The sequence below is a fragment of the Dendrobates tinctorius genome, unplaced genomic scaffold (genome assembly GCF_039654945.1).
Source record: "Dendrobates tinctorius isolate UK_male_01 unplaced genomic scaffold, ASM3965494v1 ptg000161l, whole genome shotgun sequence".
Classification (NCBI taxonomy): Eukaryota; Metazoa; Chordata; class Amphibia; order Anura; family Dendrobatidae; genus Dendrobates; species Dendrobates tinctorius.
In genome coordinates, this window is record NW_027361828.1 from 8881837 (window position 1) to 8897868 (window position 16032).

Genomic DNA, 16032 nt, shown 5'->3' on the forward strand with positions numbered 1-16032 from the left:
TAGACCCCTAAAGTTGTTGTGCAATTTTTCCTGAGTACCCTGATACCCCATAAGTGGGGGTACACCACTGTTTGGGCACACGTCGGGGCTCGAAATGGAGGGAGCACCGTTTGACTTTTTGAACGCAAAATTGGCTGGAATAAATGGTGGCTCCATGTCGCGTTTGGAGAGCCCCTGATGTGCCTAAACAGTGGAAACCCCTCAATTCTATCTCCAACCCTAACGCCAACACACCCCTAACCCTAATCCCAACCCTAATCATAACCCTAACCACAACCCTAATCCCAACACACCCCTAACGAAATCCCAACTCTAACCCTAACCACAAGCCTAACCGTAATCCCAACCCCAACCCTAACCCTAAATTCAACCCTAACCCTAAATTCAACCCTAACCCTAAATTCAACCCTAACCCTTAGTCCAACCCTAACCCTTAGTCCAACCCTAACCCTTAGTCCAACCCTAACCCTTAGTCCAACCCTAACCCTTAGTCCAACCCTAACCCTTAGTCCAACCCTAACCCTTAGTCCAACCCTAACCCTTAGTCCAACCCTAACCCTTAGTCCAACCCTAACCCTTAGTCCAACCCTAACCCTTAGTCCAACCCTAACCCTTAGTCCAACCCTAACCCTTAGTCCAACCCTAACCCTTAGTCCAACCCTAACCCTTAGTCCAACCCTAACCCTTAGTCCAACCCTAACCCTTAGTCCAACCCTAACCCTTAGTCCAACCCTAACCCTTAGTCCAACCCTAACCCTTAGTCCAACCCTAACCCTTAGTCCAACCCTAACCCTTAGTCCAACCCTAACCCTTAGTCCAACCCTAACCCCTAGTCCAACCCTAACCCCTAGTCCAACCCTAACCCCTAGTCCAACCCTAACCCTTAGTCCAACCCTAACCCTTAGTCCAACCCTAACCCTAGCCCTAACCCTAGCCCTAACCCTAGCCCTAACCCTAGCCCTAACCCTAGCCCTAACCCTAGCCCTAACCCTAGCCCTAACCCTAGCCCTAACCCTAGCCCTAACCCTAGCCCTAACCCTAGCCCTAACCCTAGCCCTAACCCTAGCCCTAACCCTAGCCCTGGACCTAACCCTAATGGAAAAAAAAAAAATATATATATTTTATTATTTGTCCCTACCTATGGGGGTGATAAAGGGGGCGGTGATTTACTTTTTATTTATTTTGATCACTATGAAAGTTTATCATAGTGATCAAAATAAATGAATGAATCTGCAGCGTTGCAGATTCGATTCGGCGCACTGCGCATGCGCCCGCCATCTTGCAAGATGGCGGCGCCCATGACGCTGGACGGCAGGACACCGGGACGGATAGCGGGAGATCGGAGGCACAAAGGAGGGTGAGGGGGTGATCGGAGGGTGAGAGGGGATGATCGGAGGGCTGGGGGGGCGGAGAGAAGGCGGGGGGGCAGATCATGACGGCGGCTGCCGATCGGTGCCGTCAGAAGGTGGCGGCAGCCGATCGGTGCCGTCAGTCGGTGTGGGGGGGGTCGGGTCTCGGTGTCCAGCCATGTCCGATGCTATTTCAGCATCGGCCATAGCTGGATTGTAATATTTCACCAATTTTCATTGGTGAAATATTACAATCGCTCTGATTGGCAGTTTCACTTTTAACAGCCAATCAGAGCGATCGTAGGCACGTGGGGGCTAAGCCACACCCCCAGGTGTTAACTCTGAAGGGTCCTTTGTGTGCGGGTCGGGTGACCTTTCAGTGACCCCGGTCACCCGACCCGCAGGGGGGCTATTTATAGCATGACGCCTACGTAGGCGTCATAGGTCGTTTGGGCACTGCTTTTCATGACGCCTACGTAGGCGTCATAGGTCGTGAAGGGGTTAACTAAAAAATAAAAATTTACAGAAAAAAATCAAAAATTGAAAACAAAAACGTTGGGGTCTGAAGCCAGACCCAAGTTCTTCCTACAGACACTAAGCAAGAACTGGTTCAATCCCAGCCAGTGGGCGGGTGTATACTGCAGAGGAGGAGTTAACTTCTATTTTTTCACTTAGTGTCCTCCTAGTGGCAGCAGCATAACACCCATGGTCCTGTGTCCCCTCAATGAGGCGTAGGAGAAAATTTAGTTTATTTGATGCAAATTTGTCACTTAGAAAAGAGTTAATAGGTGAAACTAGACCCACCAATTTATTGCACAATTTCTCCTGAACATGGTGATGCCCCAGAAGTCACCAAAAACTACTGTTTGGCCACACATCAGGGCTGAGAAGGCAGGAGCGCCATTTGACTTTTGGAGCCTTAGAATAGTTTGCAGGCGATGTTTGCGGAGCCACTAAAGTATCAGAAGAGCAAAGTCACCCTATTATAGAAATTACACCTCTCAATGAATTATCTATGACTGCAGTGACTATTTTGTAACATACACCCCATGATTTTATTTCTGGACAATTGCAAATATGCCAGTCTAGTGTCCATACATTGTGCTCCCACATACACTGTGCTTCTGGAGACACACACTGCTGTAAGGCTATGTGCACACATTGCGGAACTCCCACGGAAGTTACCGTGGGAATTCCATTCCGCGGGAAAACCGCTTTTTAAATTCCCGCGGGAAAACTAGCGATTTGCAAGCGTAATTAGCTTGCAGAACACTAGCGTTTTCCAAGCGATCTGTAGCATCACTCGGAGAACTGATTGACAGGTTGGTCACACTCGTCAAACACAGTGTTTGACTAGTGTGACCAACTTTTTACTATTGAGGCTGCCTATGCAGCATCAGTAGTAAAAAGATCTAATGTTAAAAATAAAAAATCGTGTTTTTCTCACCGACGTCCCGCGCAGCGTCCCCGATCCTCGTGATGATCCCGTTCCCAGTAATGCCTTGTGAGACCACTACGTCATCACAAGTCCTTGCCACAAGGCATTACTGGGAACGGGAGTTGGCGGGAGCATCGGTAAAGGCCCCGCTACACATAACGATGTCTGTTGTGAATTCGCTTTCTGGCCTACCTCTGGTTACTAGTGAAGGTAGTGGAGCTTGTTATATTGACAGAGGGGTCGTGAGTTCACTTTCCGGGCTGCCTCTGGTGGTTACTGGAGGTAATGGAGCTGATCTAATTAACAGAGGCCTGCCACCTGGTAATGAGGCGTATGACTGGAGATCTGGAGTTTCTGACTGGATTTAAGACAGCCTACTCCCTCTATCCCTGCTGGTGATTTTTTCCTGCCTCCTGAGGTCTTAGTTTCCAGCTCAGTCCCTGCATGCTCAGCTAAGTGTTCTTTTGTTATTGTTCACATTTGATCTGGTTTTGTCTATTTCAGTTTTGTGTGGTCAGCCAGCTCCGGCTGGGGCTGTGCTGAATTTCCATCCTTATGTTACTGCTTGTGCCAGTTTGTTTTTGTCCCTTATTAGATTGGCCTCTTTTTGCTCTGCTTTCAGAATATACCAGAGTGCTGATATAGTGGGCGAAGTCTAGTGACTTCAGTATTTTTCTATCAGACGTGTTGGGCATTTTTTGCAGGGTTTTTTGCGTGATTGCAGACAGAGTCTTTCCTTTCCTGTCTAGTTAGTGTGGGCCCCATCGTTTGCTCAGTCTGTTTTCCTACCTGCGTTTGTGTTTTCATCTTGTCTCACCGACAATATATGTTTGGGTGGCTATCTATTCCTTTGGGGTCTGCTCTGGGGCAGTTTAGATTTCCCCTTTCTTGCTTTAGGCTTATTTAGTTCTCTGGCTGTGTCGAGGCGTCTAGGATCATCGTAGGTACGCTCCATGGCTACTGCTAGTTGTGTGGATAGGATCAGGGGTCTGCAATCCGCTTAGTTACCAACCTCTCTGGTTTTCTGTGGCTTAGCTTGGTCTTGCTTTCCTCCTCGGTGACCCAATCATAACAGATGTCCCAGCGATCCCACCAACGATCCGACATGGATGGGATCGCTGGGACATCATTAGACAGCCCCTCCAGGGATCAAGACCAGCGAGCAAGCTGGTTTCCAATGTAAACATCGGGTATCTAAGAGCCGCGCGGCTCTTAGATATCCGATGTTTACATTGGAAACCAACATCGCTGGTCTCTCGCTGCCACACGCAGCGATGCGCACTGGCCAGAGGGAGACCAGCGATCAAAAAACGGCCCAGGACGATGGAGCGCGATCAGCGATACCCAGCAGGGGGGCCGGTCGCTGATCCCAGTCACACACAGCGATCTCACTGGCAAGATCGCTGTGGCGTCACAAAATCAGCCGGAAAATAAATACGCCGGAAAGTAAATATAACCCGATTTTTTATTTTAATTCTATTTTTTACAGGGATATAGTACCCACAGCCTGGAGGAGTCTCCTCTCCTCCACCCCCTGGGTACCATCCGCAAATGTTCTGCATACTTTTCGTATGGTGGGCACAGCCACATGCGGAAAGTAAACAGAACAATGCATTCCTATGTGGGCGGAATCACTGCGATTCCACAAAATAATGAGCATGCTGCGTATTTTTCCGCGATGCGATTCCACCACGGTAAAATCCGCAGCATTAGCACAGCATTGCGGAATCCCATAGGATTACATGGGATGCTGTTCTTTTGCGTTTTCGCAGCAAAATCGCGTGCTAAAAACCGCCGCGAAAAAACTGCAACGTGTGAACGCAGCCTAAATTGTTAAGTGTGCACTCCCCGCCACAATAATGCAAACATCTGGCCCCTTACTGCGGTTTAATACAGGAAAGATGTATATCTTTGTTCCGCGTTAGCCAGTAGATAGAAAAATATTTAGAATTGAGAGTCCTCAGTGGTTGATACCTTTTAATGGCTAACTGAAAAGATGGTAACAAATTGAAAACTTTTGAGACCTGATGATGAGACCTGAGTAGTCTCGAAAGCTAAAAAGACGCCTAAAATGGTGGGATACCACCGGAACAGAGAGCAGACTGAGTCCATAGGGACTCCATGTGGCTCATAAGAGTGTAGTTCAGTCAGGGCTTTTGTCTGAATAGCGGTTTTTGTCATGTACACAGAAACCCCGACAAGCGCTCAGAGGAGAGCGCATGATAAATGTGAACAGAGCCTTGGTCTGATTTTTTTGGGAGGTGAAATTAATACAGACAGTATAGAATAGAATAGTTCTCATTTTTGTGAAGTTCACTGTGAGGTATAAGTGATAAGGTGGATTTATCCTTCGGGTCAGTACACTTACAGCAATAGAAAATTTATATTGTTTTCTTATATTTTGATAATATCACACAGTAAAAATGCTTTTTCATAAAAAATAGTTTTCTGTCGCCACATTTGAGCGCTGTAACTTTTTATTTTTAGTCGAACAAAGCTTTATGAGGGCGTATTAATTGCGCAACGAGTTGGATGATATATTGGTACCTTCTTGGGATACATAATGTTTTTTGATCACTTTATATTCAGATTTTTTAGATGCAGAATGAAAAAAAAAACAGCAATTTTAGTTTTTATTTTATATTTTTTCTTGCGCAGTTCACCGTGCGGTAAAAATGATAAGACCGATTTGTTCATCAGGTCTGTACAATTGCAGTGATATCAGATTTATTTTTTTTATGCATTTCTACTTTTACAGACTAAAAATATTTTACAAAAATGAATTTGTTTTTGCATCGTCATTCTGAAAGCTGTAACTGATTTTTTTGACAAATGAGCCATATTAGGGCTTGTTTTTGTGGGACAGTTTGGAGATTTCATATATACAAATTTTTTACATGTCTTTTTGATCGCTTTTTTTACTCAATTTTTGTGTGTCAGTATGATTAAAGTGTGACTTTTTTTAGTGGTGAAATGATTGTTTTTTTTGGTGCACTTTGTGTTTATTTTACCTTTTCACTTAGTCCTACTGCGGGACATGTATATTTTTTTGTGTACTGCAGTGCCTGAGACCCGTCAGAGAATCTTTTCCATGGCCCGTCAGGACTCGGCTTATAGCTGGATCTCACAGGCCACTGTACCCTTGTGTCATTGGATGACCTCAGGGTACCACGGCACCAAGCAGCCCCCGACATTACAATCGCGGGGAAGTGGGGGTACGGTCCTGCCATAGTGTTTTAACCACTTTGATACCTCATGGCAGCAGTATTTAAGGGGTTAATCGGGCCCGATCGGTTCCAAAACCGGCAGGCAGGGGCCAATACCGCAGGGTGTCAGCTGTCATCCGGGGGATTTGTGCCAACCTGGGGGTGCTATTCACTTATTCCTGACCGCTGTTTAAACACAGCCCTGAGGAACACGTCCCCAAAACGGCCTATTGGTGGTGGTTAAGATTGTTCCCATGAGGAGTTTTTGGTTCGTGTTTGACGTTGAGAATTTTCACTGAGCAAAACATTCATCACCTTACAGTCCAGCACAGTGGGTGGGTGTCCAATCTTATGCCCACTGTGCTTTCTTCTTACACCGGGCAAACTGACCGGCCGTGCGATTTCTACATCGGCAACATGTCAACTTCTCTTGCTAGGGTCATAAAACTAAGCTTTATGTGCGGATTTTCACCACAGAATTGCATCAGATGCAGAAAGTGCATATGCCTTTTTCAGAGCGCTGCACGAAAGCGGTTAAAATACTTGGAATCCGAACATGACTGTATGAATAAAGTTTTGTTAAACGCAAATACCAGGAAGTATTGAAAACACTGCAGCTTTAATTAAAACTTGACATTAAAAAAAGAAAAAAAAATTGCAGCATCAAAACCCAAGTTACTTAATTTACCTAATAGGGGCAGAAAATCTGCAACATCAAAAACTCCCCAAATACTCATCATGGCAGCATTGCCTACAACTCTGGAAAGGAGACGGCGTAAGTGCTGTATAGGTATGTAGATTTACTTGCCTCCAGGCTTTCACATTAATGCAGGTAACTATGCCTGTTCTGCAAAGAACTGCAACAACAAAAAAAATCACGCACCGACGCCAGCATCAGGAGACCGGGCAGTGGCAGCTAATAATTAGGAGTGATGGCAAATTATAGTTTTATCGCTTTCTTTCCCCAGTAAAGCATAGCCTTCCTTCAGAGACAATACGGAACAAGACAAGAGAGGAATGCCCACTGAAACGAAGGGACAACTCTTTATTAAGATCATCATGGAACCTATGAGCCCATTAGATGGAAAGTCTCCATCAGCTGGTGATGTCCCAACAGGATGTATGATGGAGCTGGGAAACTAGACACTGGGAAATGGAAACTCTCATCTTACTTACCGATTCAAAATGGGCTCGATTGTCGCTCAGATACTGTATACAGGATCGCCTTATTTCCAAATGTCTTGCCTGAGAGTGCAAAATCTAAAACAGGAACATAAACATATTACATAATCAGATTATGCCATCCTTCTATTGATTCCTGCCAACATGCAGAATGAGACTTTCTACACTTATTACAGTGTCACTACCTAAACTCTGATGGAAAGAGCAGAAGTGTCCATTCTTGGCACCCTGGAAATGGCCAGAACGGGCAGTGTGGCTGAGTGGGCATTGCCTGTATGCCAAGAGGGGACCCGGGAAACAGGCTAACAGGTACCAGGTAAGCAACAGAAAGGGAGCTGCAGAGGATTGGGGAGGGTGACAAAAAAATAAAAACAGTCAGCATGAATCAGACCCTGGCTGCACAACTGCAGCCAGGTATTGGCTTGTTTTCTCCAAAATGCTCCAGTGTTATGCCGAAAACAGTTTCAAAAGGCAAGTGATGGGAGAAGACGATAGTGAGACAAGACTAGTCTGGCGCGCTCCCACGCTTCAGCACGTTCCGCTCTAGATGACAGGTCTCTTGCATGTGTGTACACAGGAAAGGGCCTGTCAATCACCTGTAAAGGCGGAGGGAAAAGCCAGCAGGGGACTTCATCACTGGTCTAATCTCGCATATGTCTATAGTACCAGGTGGCAATTCAAACTATATTCAGAGAGAAATTGAGCAGCCACGTGTCGATTCACGCTGCTTGTAGCTTACGCACCATGAATAGAGTGACTGCTTTCCTGTCTAAATATTTTTGACTGCCTGGAAAGAGGCTATAGGAATCGGTGCAGGAGACCAGCAGCTGGTCCATACCTGGTGGTCCGTACGCAAACTGGGAATGTCTAAGGGAATCTGTCACCTATTTTTTCACATATAAGATGCGGCCATCGCCATCAGGGGTAGTACCGCTGAGCACTGCAGTGCACAGGCAAAGTTCAGAGAAGTCCGGCGCCTGCGTACTGCAGTACTCTGCCCTCAACAGGGGGGGGAGAGAGAGAGAGAGGGGGGAGAGAGAGAGAGAGGGGGGAGAGAGAGAGAGAGGGGGGAGAGAGAGAGAGAGGGGGGAGAGAGAGAGAGAGGGGGGGAGAGAGAGAGAGAGGGGGGGGAGAGAGAGAGAGGGGGGAGAGAGAGAGGGGGGAGAGAGAGAGAGGGGGGAGAGAGAGAGAGGGGGGAGAGAGAGAGAGGGGGGAGAGAGAGAGAGGGGGGAGAGAGAGAGAGGGGGAGAGAGAGAGAGAGGGGGAGAGAGAGAGAGGGGGAGAGAGAGAGAGGGGGAGAGAGAGAGAGGGGGAGAGAGAGAGAGGGGGAGAGAGAGAGAGGGGGAGAGAGAGAGAGGGGGAGAGAGAGAGAGGGGGAGAGAGAGAGAGAGGGGGAGAGAGAGAGAGAGGGGGAGAGGGAGAGAGGGGGAGAGAGAGAGAGGGGGGGAGAGAGAGAGAGGGGGAGAGGGAGAGAGGGGGAGAGAGAGAGAGGGGGGGGAGAGAGAGAGAGAGAACGTCCACTCAAGACAGCAGACGCCAAAATTATGACAGATCCATCAAAAAACGGATGACTATCCGTCAAAATCCGCCGCAATGCAAGTCAATGGGAAAAAAACCGGATCCGCCAAAAAAAATGTCGGATCCGTTTTTTGCAAAACGTCGGATTTTGACTGTCGTCAAAAAACTGAAGTGTGAAACAGGCCTAATCCAACTGTAATATAACCAAATATTTTAATCTCATGCACGAAACATTGGAAATAAGAGGTAACATTACAACTTTTTTCCCAATCAAGAATGTATCAGTGTGAAGTGGTAGTACTATAGGATCTGTGTTTTGACACCGTACTAAACAATGTAGTCATAAATAAATACGGTTAAACTTTGACTGGTTTCACCCTTGTCCTATGTATCAATTTTGCTGTACATTATACATCTAAGAGAACCACCTTCTTTGTTAGACAGAACGCTACAGGAGCCATTCATCCCCCTAAGCGGATGATCATGCATGTGAATTTGTGTTGTGAATTACTGATCCTCATTACGATGGCGGTGATACGCTTTATCTTATCATCAATATCAAGAATCTGAAATCTTCATCAAATTCTTGAGTTCACATGAGTAGATAACAAGTATATACAAGCACTGCATAGTAACACAGACAGGTGCGTCATGCTGCCTCTGGCTGCAAATATCTAAGGGGCAACTAAAGGATAAGAGCCGTGTACCGCCTCATTACACCACAACGCTCGCCCTCGGGGATAAACCCCGGACCCCCACTGATCAATAATTCTAAACAGAAGCTACTTGATATCAAAACCATTTCTAAATGTTTAGCTATCCTATAGGATGTGTATACCCGGGGCGTACACATCGCATTTTTTCCCATCCAGAATTTCTGTGGGCAGAAATTGCGCTGCATACTGGGACTGGTGAAGTGTTGATAAGATTTCACAAAGTCTCATCCACATACTAGGGAGAAAGACTGGAGCAGAAGCTGACCAGAATTGTGCCATGTTCTCACAGACCTGCCCGCTGGCGAGCTTCTGCAGAGCAGTAACCGCTGCGGAGTTGTGCAGAACTACTCCCGATTTGCTGCGCATTTCACCTATTACAGTGAGGTCTTTGGTGGAGGAAATCCAGACTTTTTGACTATACATCCTAGAATAACTTTCTGTGGTTTTGTCCTGACAAAGAAGTTTGATACTTCGAAACGCGCTGACCAATACGTTGAACCCATTTTGTTTCCATTGCTTTTAGAATAAGTTCGAGTATTTTTGGCTTGGCATAAACTGCAGTAAAAAAAAATAAGTGTGAAATTCTGCTGCTGTTATATGCAGATTTTTTGGGGGAAAGAAAATCTGCAAAATCTCCATGTTCACCTACTCTCAAACTCCGCACCATCTCAATTTATGCTGTGTATTTCCCTAATGATTCCACCTTTTGTAAACGAATAGGATGAAAATGACTAAAAATCGAACCCATATTGAGCTGTTGAAATGTCACGACAGATAGGCACTTTGGCATTGAAGGTACCAGTTTTAGACTACTCGGGCTAGTATACAAACATCCGTAGAAATGTACTTTCTGCTATGATCAGACTAATAACTAGAGATACCTGGCAGATACCTATAGTACCAGGATCACCCACACACAAACATGATCATCTCAATGTTCAGTGGGGTGGGAAAGAAGCTGATGCCAAACAACTGATAGTGGCTTATCTCCTTTGAACACAAAAGGATCGGGTGTTGAAATTTTCAAAGTCTGATCCTTCTGAGCCTGAAGGGGCCTTTACACATAGCGATATCGCTAAAGCGTCATCAATTTTGTGACGTAGCAGCGATATCGCTGTGTGTGATACTTACCTCCGACCGGCTCCCCCGCTGTCTGTCGCTGATCGCGCGAGATCGTCCATTTCTCGTTGGGCGCTTCCTGCTGGCAGCGACGCGGGCGGGAGGATGTCAGGATCGCCGCGTCTGAAAGGTAAGTAATGACCGCTGCTGCGTCGCTACATCGCTGTGAGAGCTGACTGTGTGGCAGCTCACTAGCGACCATTTAGCGATGCACCAGCGATCCTGACCGGGTCGTATCGTTGTCGGGATCGCTGGTGCATCGCTAAATGTAAAGGGGCCTTGACATCCGACAACCAGGACCCCTGCTAAGTGCCCAAGATGGGTTTCCATAAATAGCAGTGCTGAGCCTCCTGAATCTACAAGATTGATTATACTCAGTGGGAGAAGCAGAATAATAATCTTGTAGTTATGATACCTTTTAATAGCTAGCAAAAACAAAATAAGTGAAGTTACAAAGCAAGCTTTCCAGAACACTTAGGCTGTGTGCACACTCTGCGGATTTTGCTGCGGTTCCGCAGCGATTTTGGCCATGTACCATGATTCCCTATGGGAACCAAAAACCGCAGTGCAGACGGTGCGGAATTTTCCGTGCGGATTATCTGCGGTTTTCAATCCGCAGAAAGAATTGACATGTCAATTCTTTCTGCGGATTCTCCTGCGGTTTGCCATCTCCTCTATTGACGAGATGAAAAACCGCAGGGCAAAACCGCAGGTCTTTTGACCTGCGGTTTCACCTGCGGATTTTACAGAATCCGCAGCGTGTGCACACAGCCTTAGGTCTCTTCCTCAGGCCTAAGTAGTCTTGTTAGCCATTAAAAGGTATAACTACAAGATTAAAATGTTGTTTCTTCCACTGAGAACAATCCTGAATCCAAAGGCACTCCTAAAACATGGAGAATGCGCAATCATGCATCAGGGCACTAAGGGGGAAAGGACAAGCCGCCATTGTGTCTGCTGGGATCACAAGACAGCAACACCTGTCTCCCACCTCCACACTGCACATGTCTAGTGTACAACTAAAGTACCACTTGAGGCTAGTTACACACTAGCGGTTCTCAGAGCTGTGGAGGGCTGCGGACGTCCTCCGTGTAGCTCCACCCGTTGCCGCACCTCCTCCGGTCAGCTCTGCCTACAGCCGCATGCAGCCTGCATATCCTATCATTAACATTAGGTACGCAAGCCGGACGGATGAATGCGGATGCGATCGCATGCGTCATTTTGACGATGTGGTGACCCGTGTAGAATGCAACGAGTTGGAAATTTTTTTTCACTGCATCGTCAAAACGTCACATGCGGATGCATCTGCATGGCCTGCGTACCTAATGTTAATGATAGGGTATGCAGGACACATGCGGCCATAGGCGAAGCTGACCGGAGGAGGTGCAGCAATGGGCAGAGCTACATGGAGGACGTCCGCAGCTCTGAGAAACCCTAGTGTGAAACTAGCCTTAGTTGTTACAAACCGTTATCTGCCGAGTCTCCATGTGTGAGACAAACTAGCACATATTTAGCCCCAGGAACGCTCATTGGTCTTGTGATCTCTACTGCATGTTATATGTCACCAAGAAGTGTACTGTTCATACCCACCTATCAACAGTAAGGTGCATGCACACCAGCACTACCGCCAGGTAAGGAGCTACAACTCAGGCTCAACCACCCATCTTGGAAAGCCGGCTCATCTACACAGTCCCTTAGGACTCATGCCAACCCACAGAGACACCCCCCCCCACCTAGTGTTCAGGCCCATCCGCAGGGACACCCCCCGCCCCACCTAGTGTTCAGGCCCATCCGCAGGGACACCCCCCGCCCCACCTAGTGTTCAGGCCCATCCACAGACACCCCCCTCACCACAGTATTCAGGCCCATCCACAGACACCTCCCCCACCACAGTATTCAGGCCCATCCACAGGCACCTCCCCCACCACAGTATTCAGGCCCATCCACAGACACCCCCCACCACAGTATTCAGGCCCATCCACAGACACCCCCCCCACCACAGTATTCAGGCCCATCCACAGGCACACCCCCCCCACCACAGTATTCAGGCCCATCCACAGGCACACCCCCCCCACCACAGTATTCAGGCCCATCCACAGGCACACCCCCCCCACCACAGTATTCAGGCCCATCCACAGGCACACCCCCCCCACCACAGTATTCAGGCCCATCCACAGGCACACCCCCCCCACCACAGTATTCAGGCCCATCCACAGGCACACACCCCCCACCACAGTATTCAGGCCCATCCACAGGCACACCCCCCCCACCACAGTATTCAGGCCCATCCACAGGCACACCCCCCCCACCACAGTATTCAGGCCCATCCACAGGCACACCCCCCCCACCACAGTATTCAGGCCCATCCACAGGCACACCCCCCCCACCACAGTATTCAGGCCCATCCACAGACCCCCCCCCCACCACAGTATTCAGGCCCATCCACAGACCCCCCCCCACCACAGTATTCAGGCCCATCCACAGACACCCCCCCCCACCACAGTATTCAGGCCCATCCACAGACACCCCCCCCCCACCACAGTATTCAGGCCCATCCACAGGCACACCCCCCCCACCACAGTATTCAGGCCCATCCACAGGCACACCCCCCCCACCACAGTATTCAGGCCCATCCACAGGCACACCCCCCCCACCACAGTATTCAGGCCCATCCACAGGCACACCCCCCCCACCACAGTATTCAGGCCCATCCACAGGCACACCCCCCCCACCACAGTATTCAGGCCCATCCACAGGCACACCCCCCCCACCACAGTATTCAGGCCCATCCACAGGCACACCCCCCCCACCACAGTATTCAGGCCCATCCACAGGCACACCCCCCCCCACCACAGTATTCAGGCCCATCCACAGGCACACCCCCCCCCACCACAGTATTCAGGCCCATCCACAGGCACACCCCCCCCCACCACAGTATTCAGGCCCATCCACAGGCACACCCCCCCCACCACAGTATTCAGGCCCATCCACAGGCACACCCCCCCCACCACAGTATTCAGGCCCATCCACAGGCACACCCCCCCCACCACAGTATTCAGGCCCATCCACAGGCACACCCCCCCCACCACAGTATTCAGGCCCATCCACAGACCCCCCCCCCACCACAGTATTCAGGCCCATCCACAGACACCCCCCCCCACCACAGTATTCAGGCCCATCCACAGACACCCCCCCCCCCACCACAGTATTCAGGCCCATCCACAGGCACACCCCCCCCACCACAGTATTCAGGCCCATCCACAGGCACACCCCCCCCACCACAGTATTCAGGCCCATCCACAGGCACACCCCCCCCACCACAGTATTCAGGCCCATCCACAGGCACACCCCCCCCACCACAGTATTCAGGCCCATCCACAGGCACACCCCCCCCACCACAGTATTCAGGCCCATCCACAGGCACACCCCCCCCACCACAGTATTCAGGCCCATCCACAGACCCCCCCCCCCACCACAGTATTCAGGCCCATCCACAGGCACACCCCCCCCACCACAGTATTCAGGCCCATCCACAGACACCTCCCCCACCACAGTATTCAGGCCCATCCACAGACACCTCCCCCACCACAGTATTCAGGCCCATCCACAGACACCTCCCCCACCACAGTATTCAGGCCCATCCACAGACACCTCCCCCACCACAGTATTCAGGCCCATCCACAGACACCCCCCCCCCCCCACCACAGTATTCAGGCCCATCCACAGGCACCTCCCCCACCACAGTATTCAGGCCCATCCACAGGCACCTCCCCCACCACAGTATTCAGGCCCATCCACAGACACACCCCCCACCACAGTATTCAGGCCCATCCACAGACACCCCCCCACCACAGTATTCAGGCCCATCCACAGACACACCCCCCAGCACAGTACTAACTAGGCCCATCCACTGAGACCCCCTCTCTCCTAATCCAGACACCCCCCAGTGTCCTGGCCCATCCCCAAAGGACCCCACATAACCCGCTCAGGGTCTGTACCTGCTCAGCCACTGCCCTGAACAGACAGGAGCCGTCCTTGGCAATCTTCTTCCTGTACAGCCCAAGTGCCCTCAGATAAGAGTCCATTGCAGCCTCCTCCGGGCCTCCATCACTGCCGGGGGCAGGGGCTGCGCCTTGCTCTCTGTGGCCGGCCATGGCTGCCCAACTGCCACAAAGCAAACGCCGAAACGAGAGTCAGGAAAGGCCAGCGAAGCGTCCTTATCTAGCCCACATGGGCGAGGGGTAGGCGGGCAGACGGGCCGTGTGGCATGGAGCCTGTGTGTGGGGGGCATGAGAGGGGCACAGGGTCTCCACGTGTAGTGCCAGCTGGAGGTGACAGACAGGGCCCTGCTACAGAGCGGCGGGCAGCATGGAGCCCGGGCACATGACGGCGACCAGAGGAGGAGGGCGGAATGAGCCTCAGTGCAGGAGCCGCCGGGGACACAGCCAGAACCGAAAGTGACTCCGGAAAGGGAAAAGTTTTGTTTTCAGTTTGGAGGAGTAATGGGAGCAGGAAGGCGGCGGGAGCAACGGGAGGAGGAGCAGGAAGTGCGGGGAGCAGCGCGGACAGGCGCACAGCGGCCTCACTGCGAGCGCCCCCGAGCTCTGGGCTGAGGGAGCACAGCGGCGTGTGCGGAGGGGGCTGCACGCTGTGCTGGAGGGGGCGTACCTGTACACTGCTAGTAATGGGGGATGTGTACCTGTACACTGCTAGTAATGGGGGATGTGTACCTGTACACTGCTAGTAATGGGGGATCTCTACCTGTACACTGCTAGTAATGGGGGATGTGTACCTGTACACTGCTAGTAATGGGGGATGTGTACCTGTACACTGCTAGTAATGGGGGATGTGTACCTGTACACTGCTAGTAATGGGGGATGTGTACCTGTACACTGCTAGTAATGGGGGATGTGTACCTGTACACTGCTAGTAATGGGGGATGTGTACCTGTACACTGCTAGTAATGGGGGATGTGTACCTGTACACTGCTAGTAATGGGGGATGTGTACCTGTACACTGCTAGTAATGGGGGATCTCTACCTGTACACTGCTAGTAATGGGGGATCTCTACCTGTACACTGCTAGTAATGGGGGATCTCTACCTGTACACTGCTAGTAATGGGGGATCTCTACCTGTACACTGCTAGTAATGGGGGATCTCTACCTGTACACTGCTAGTAATGGGGGATGTGTACCTGTACACTGCTAGTAATGGGGGATGTGTACCTGTACACTGCTAGTAGTGGGGGATGTGTACCTGTACACTGCTAGTAATGGGGGGGTGTACCTGTACACTGCTAGTAATGGGGGATGTGTACCTGTACACTGCTAGTAATGGGGGATGGGTACCTGTACACTGCTAGTAATGGGGGATGGGTACCTGTACACTGCTAGTAATGGGGGATGGGTACCTGTACACTGCTAGTAATGGGGGATGGGTACCTGTACACTGCTAGTAATGGGGGATGGGTACCTGTACACTGCTAGTAATGGGGGATGGGTACCTG

The 16032-nt window shown here is 50.0% G+C and overlaps 1 protein-coding gene across 2 annotated transcripts in view; it reads right to left on the bottom strand.

The window, feature by feature from the left end:
* The window catches only part of OTUD4 (OTU deubiquitinase 4), a 61533-nt gene extending 46384 nt beyond the window's left edge, over nucleotides 1–15149 (bottom strand). The window contains exons 1-2 of one of the 2 annotated variants that reach the window (XM_073549798.1): nucleotides 14524–15149; nucleotides 7170–7253 (exon numbers count right to left, since the gene is read on the bottom strand). In XM_073549798.1, the coding sequence (XP_073405899.1) occupies nucleotides 7170–7253; nucleotides 14524–14679 (240 nt within the window). In that variant the 5' untranslated portion in view covers nucleotides 14680–15149. Of the gene's footprint in view, nucleotides 1–7169; nucleotides 7254–12115; nucleotides 12263–14523 lie in introns of those variants that run through there. The other variant, XM_073549799.1, reaches the window with a different exon arrangement.
* Nucleotides 15150–16032: the final 883 nt, after the last annotated feature.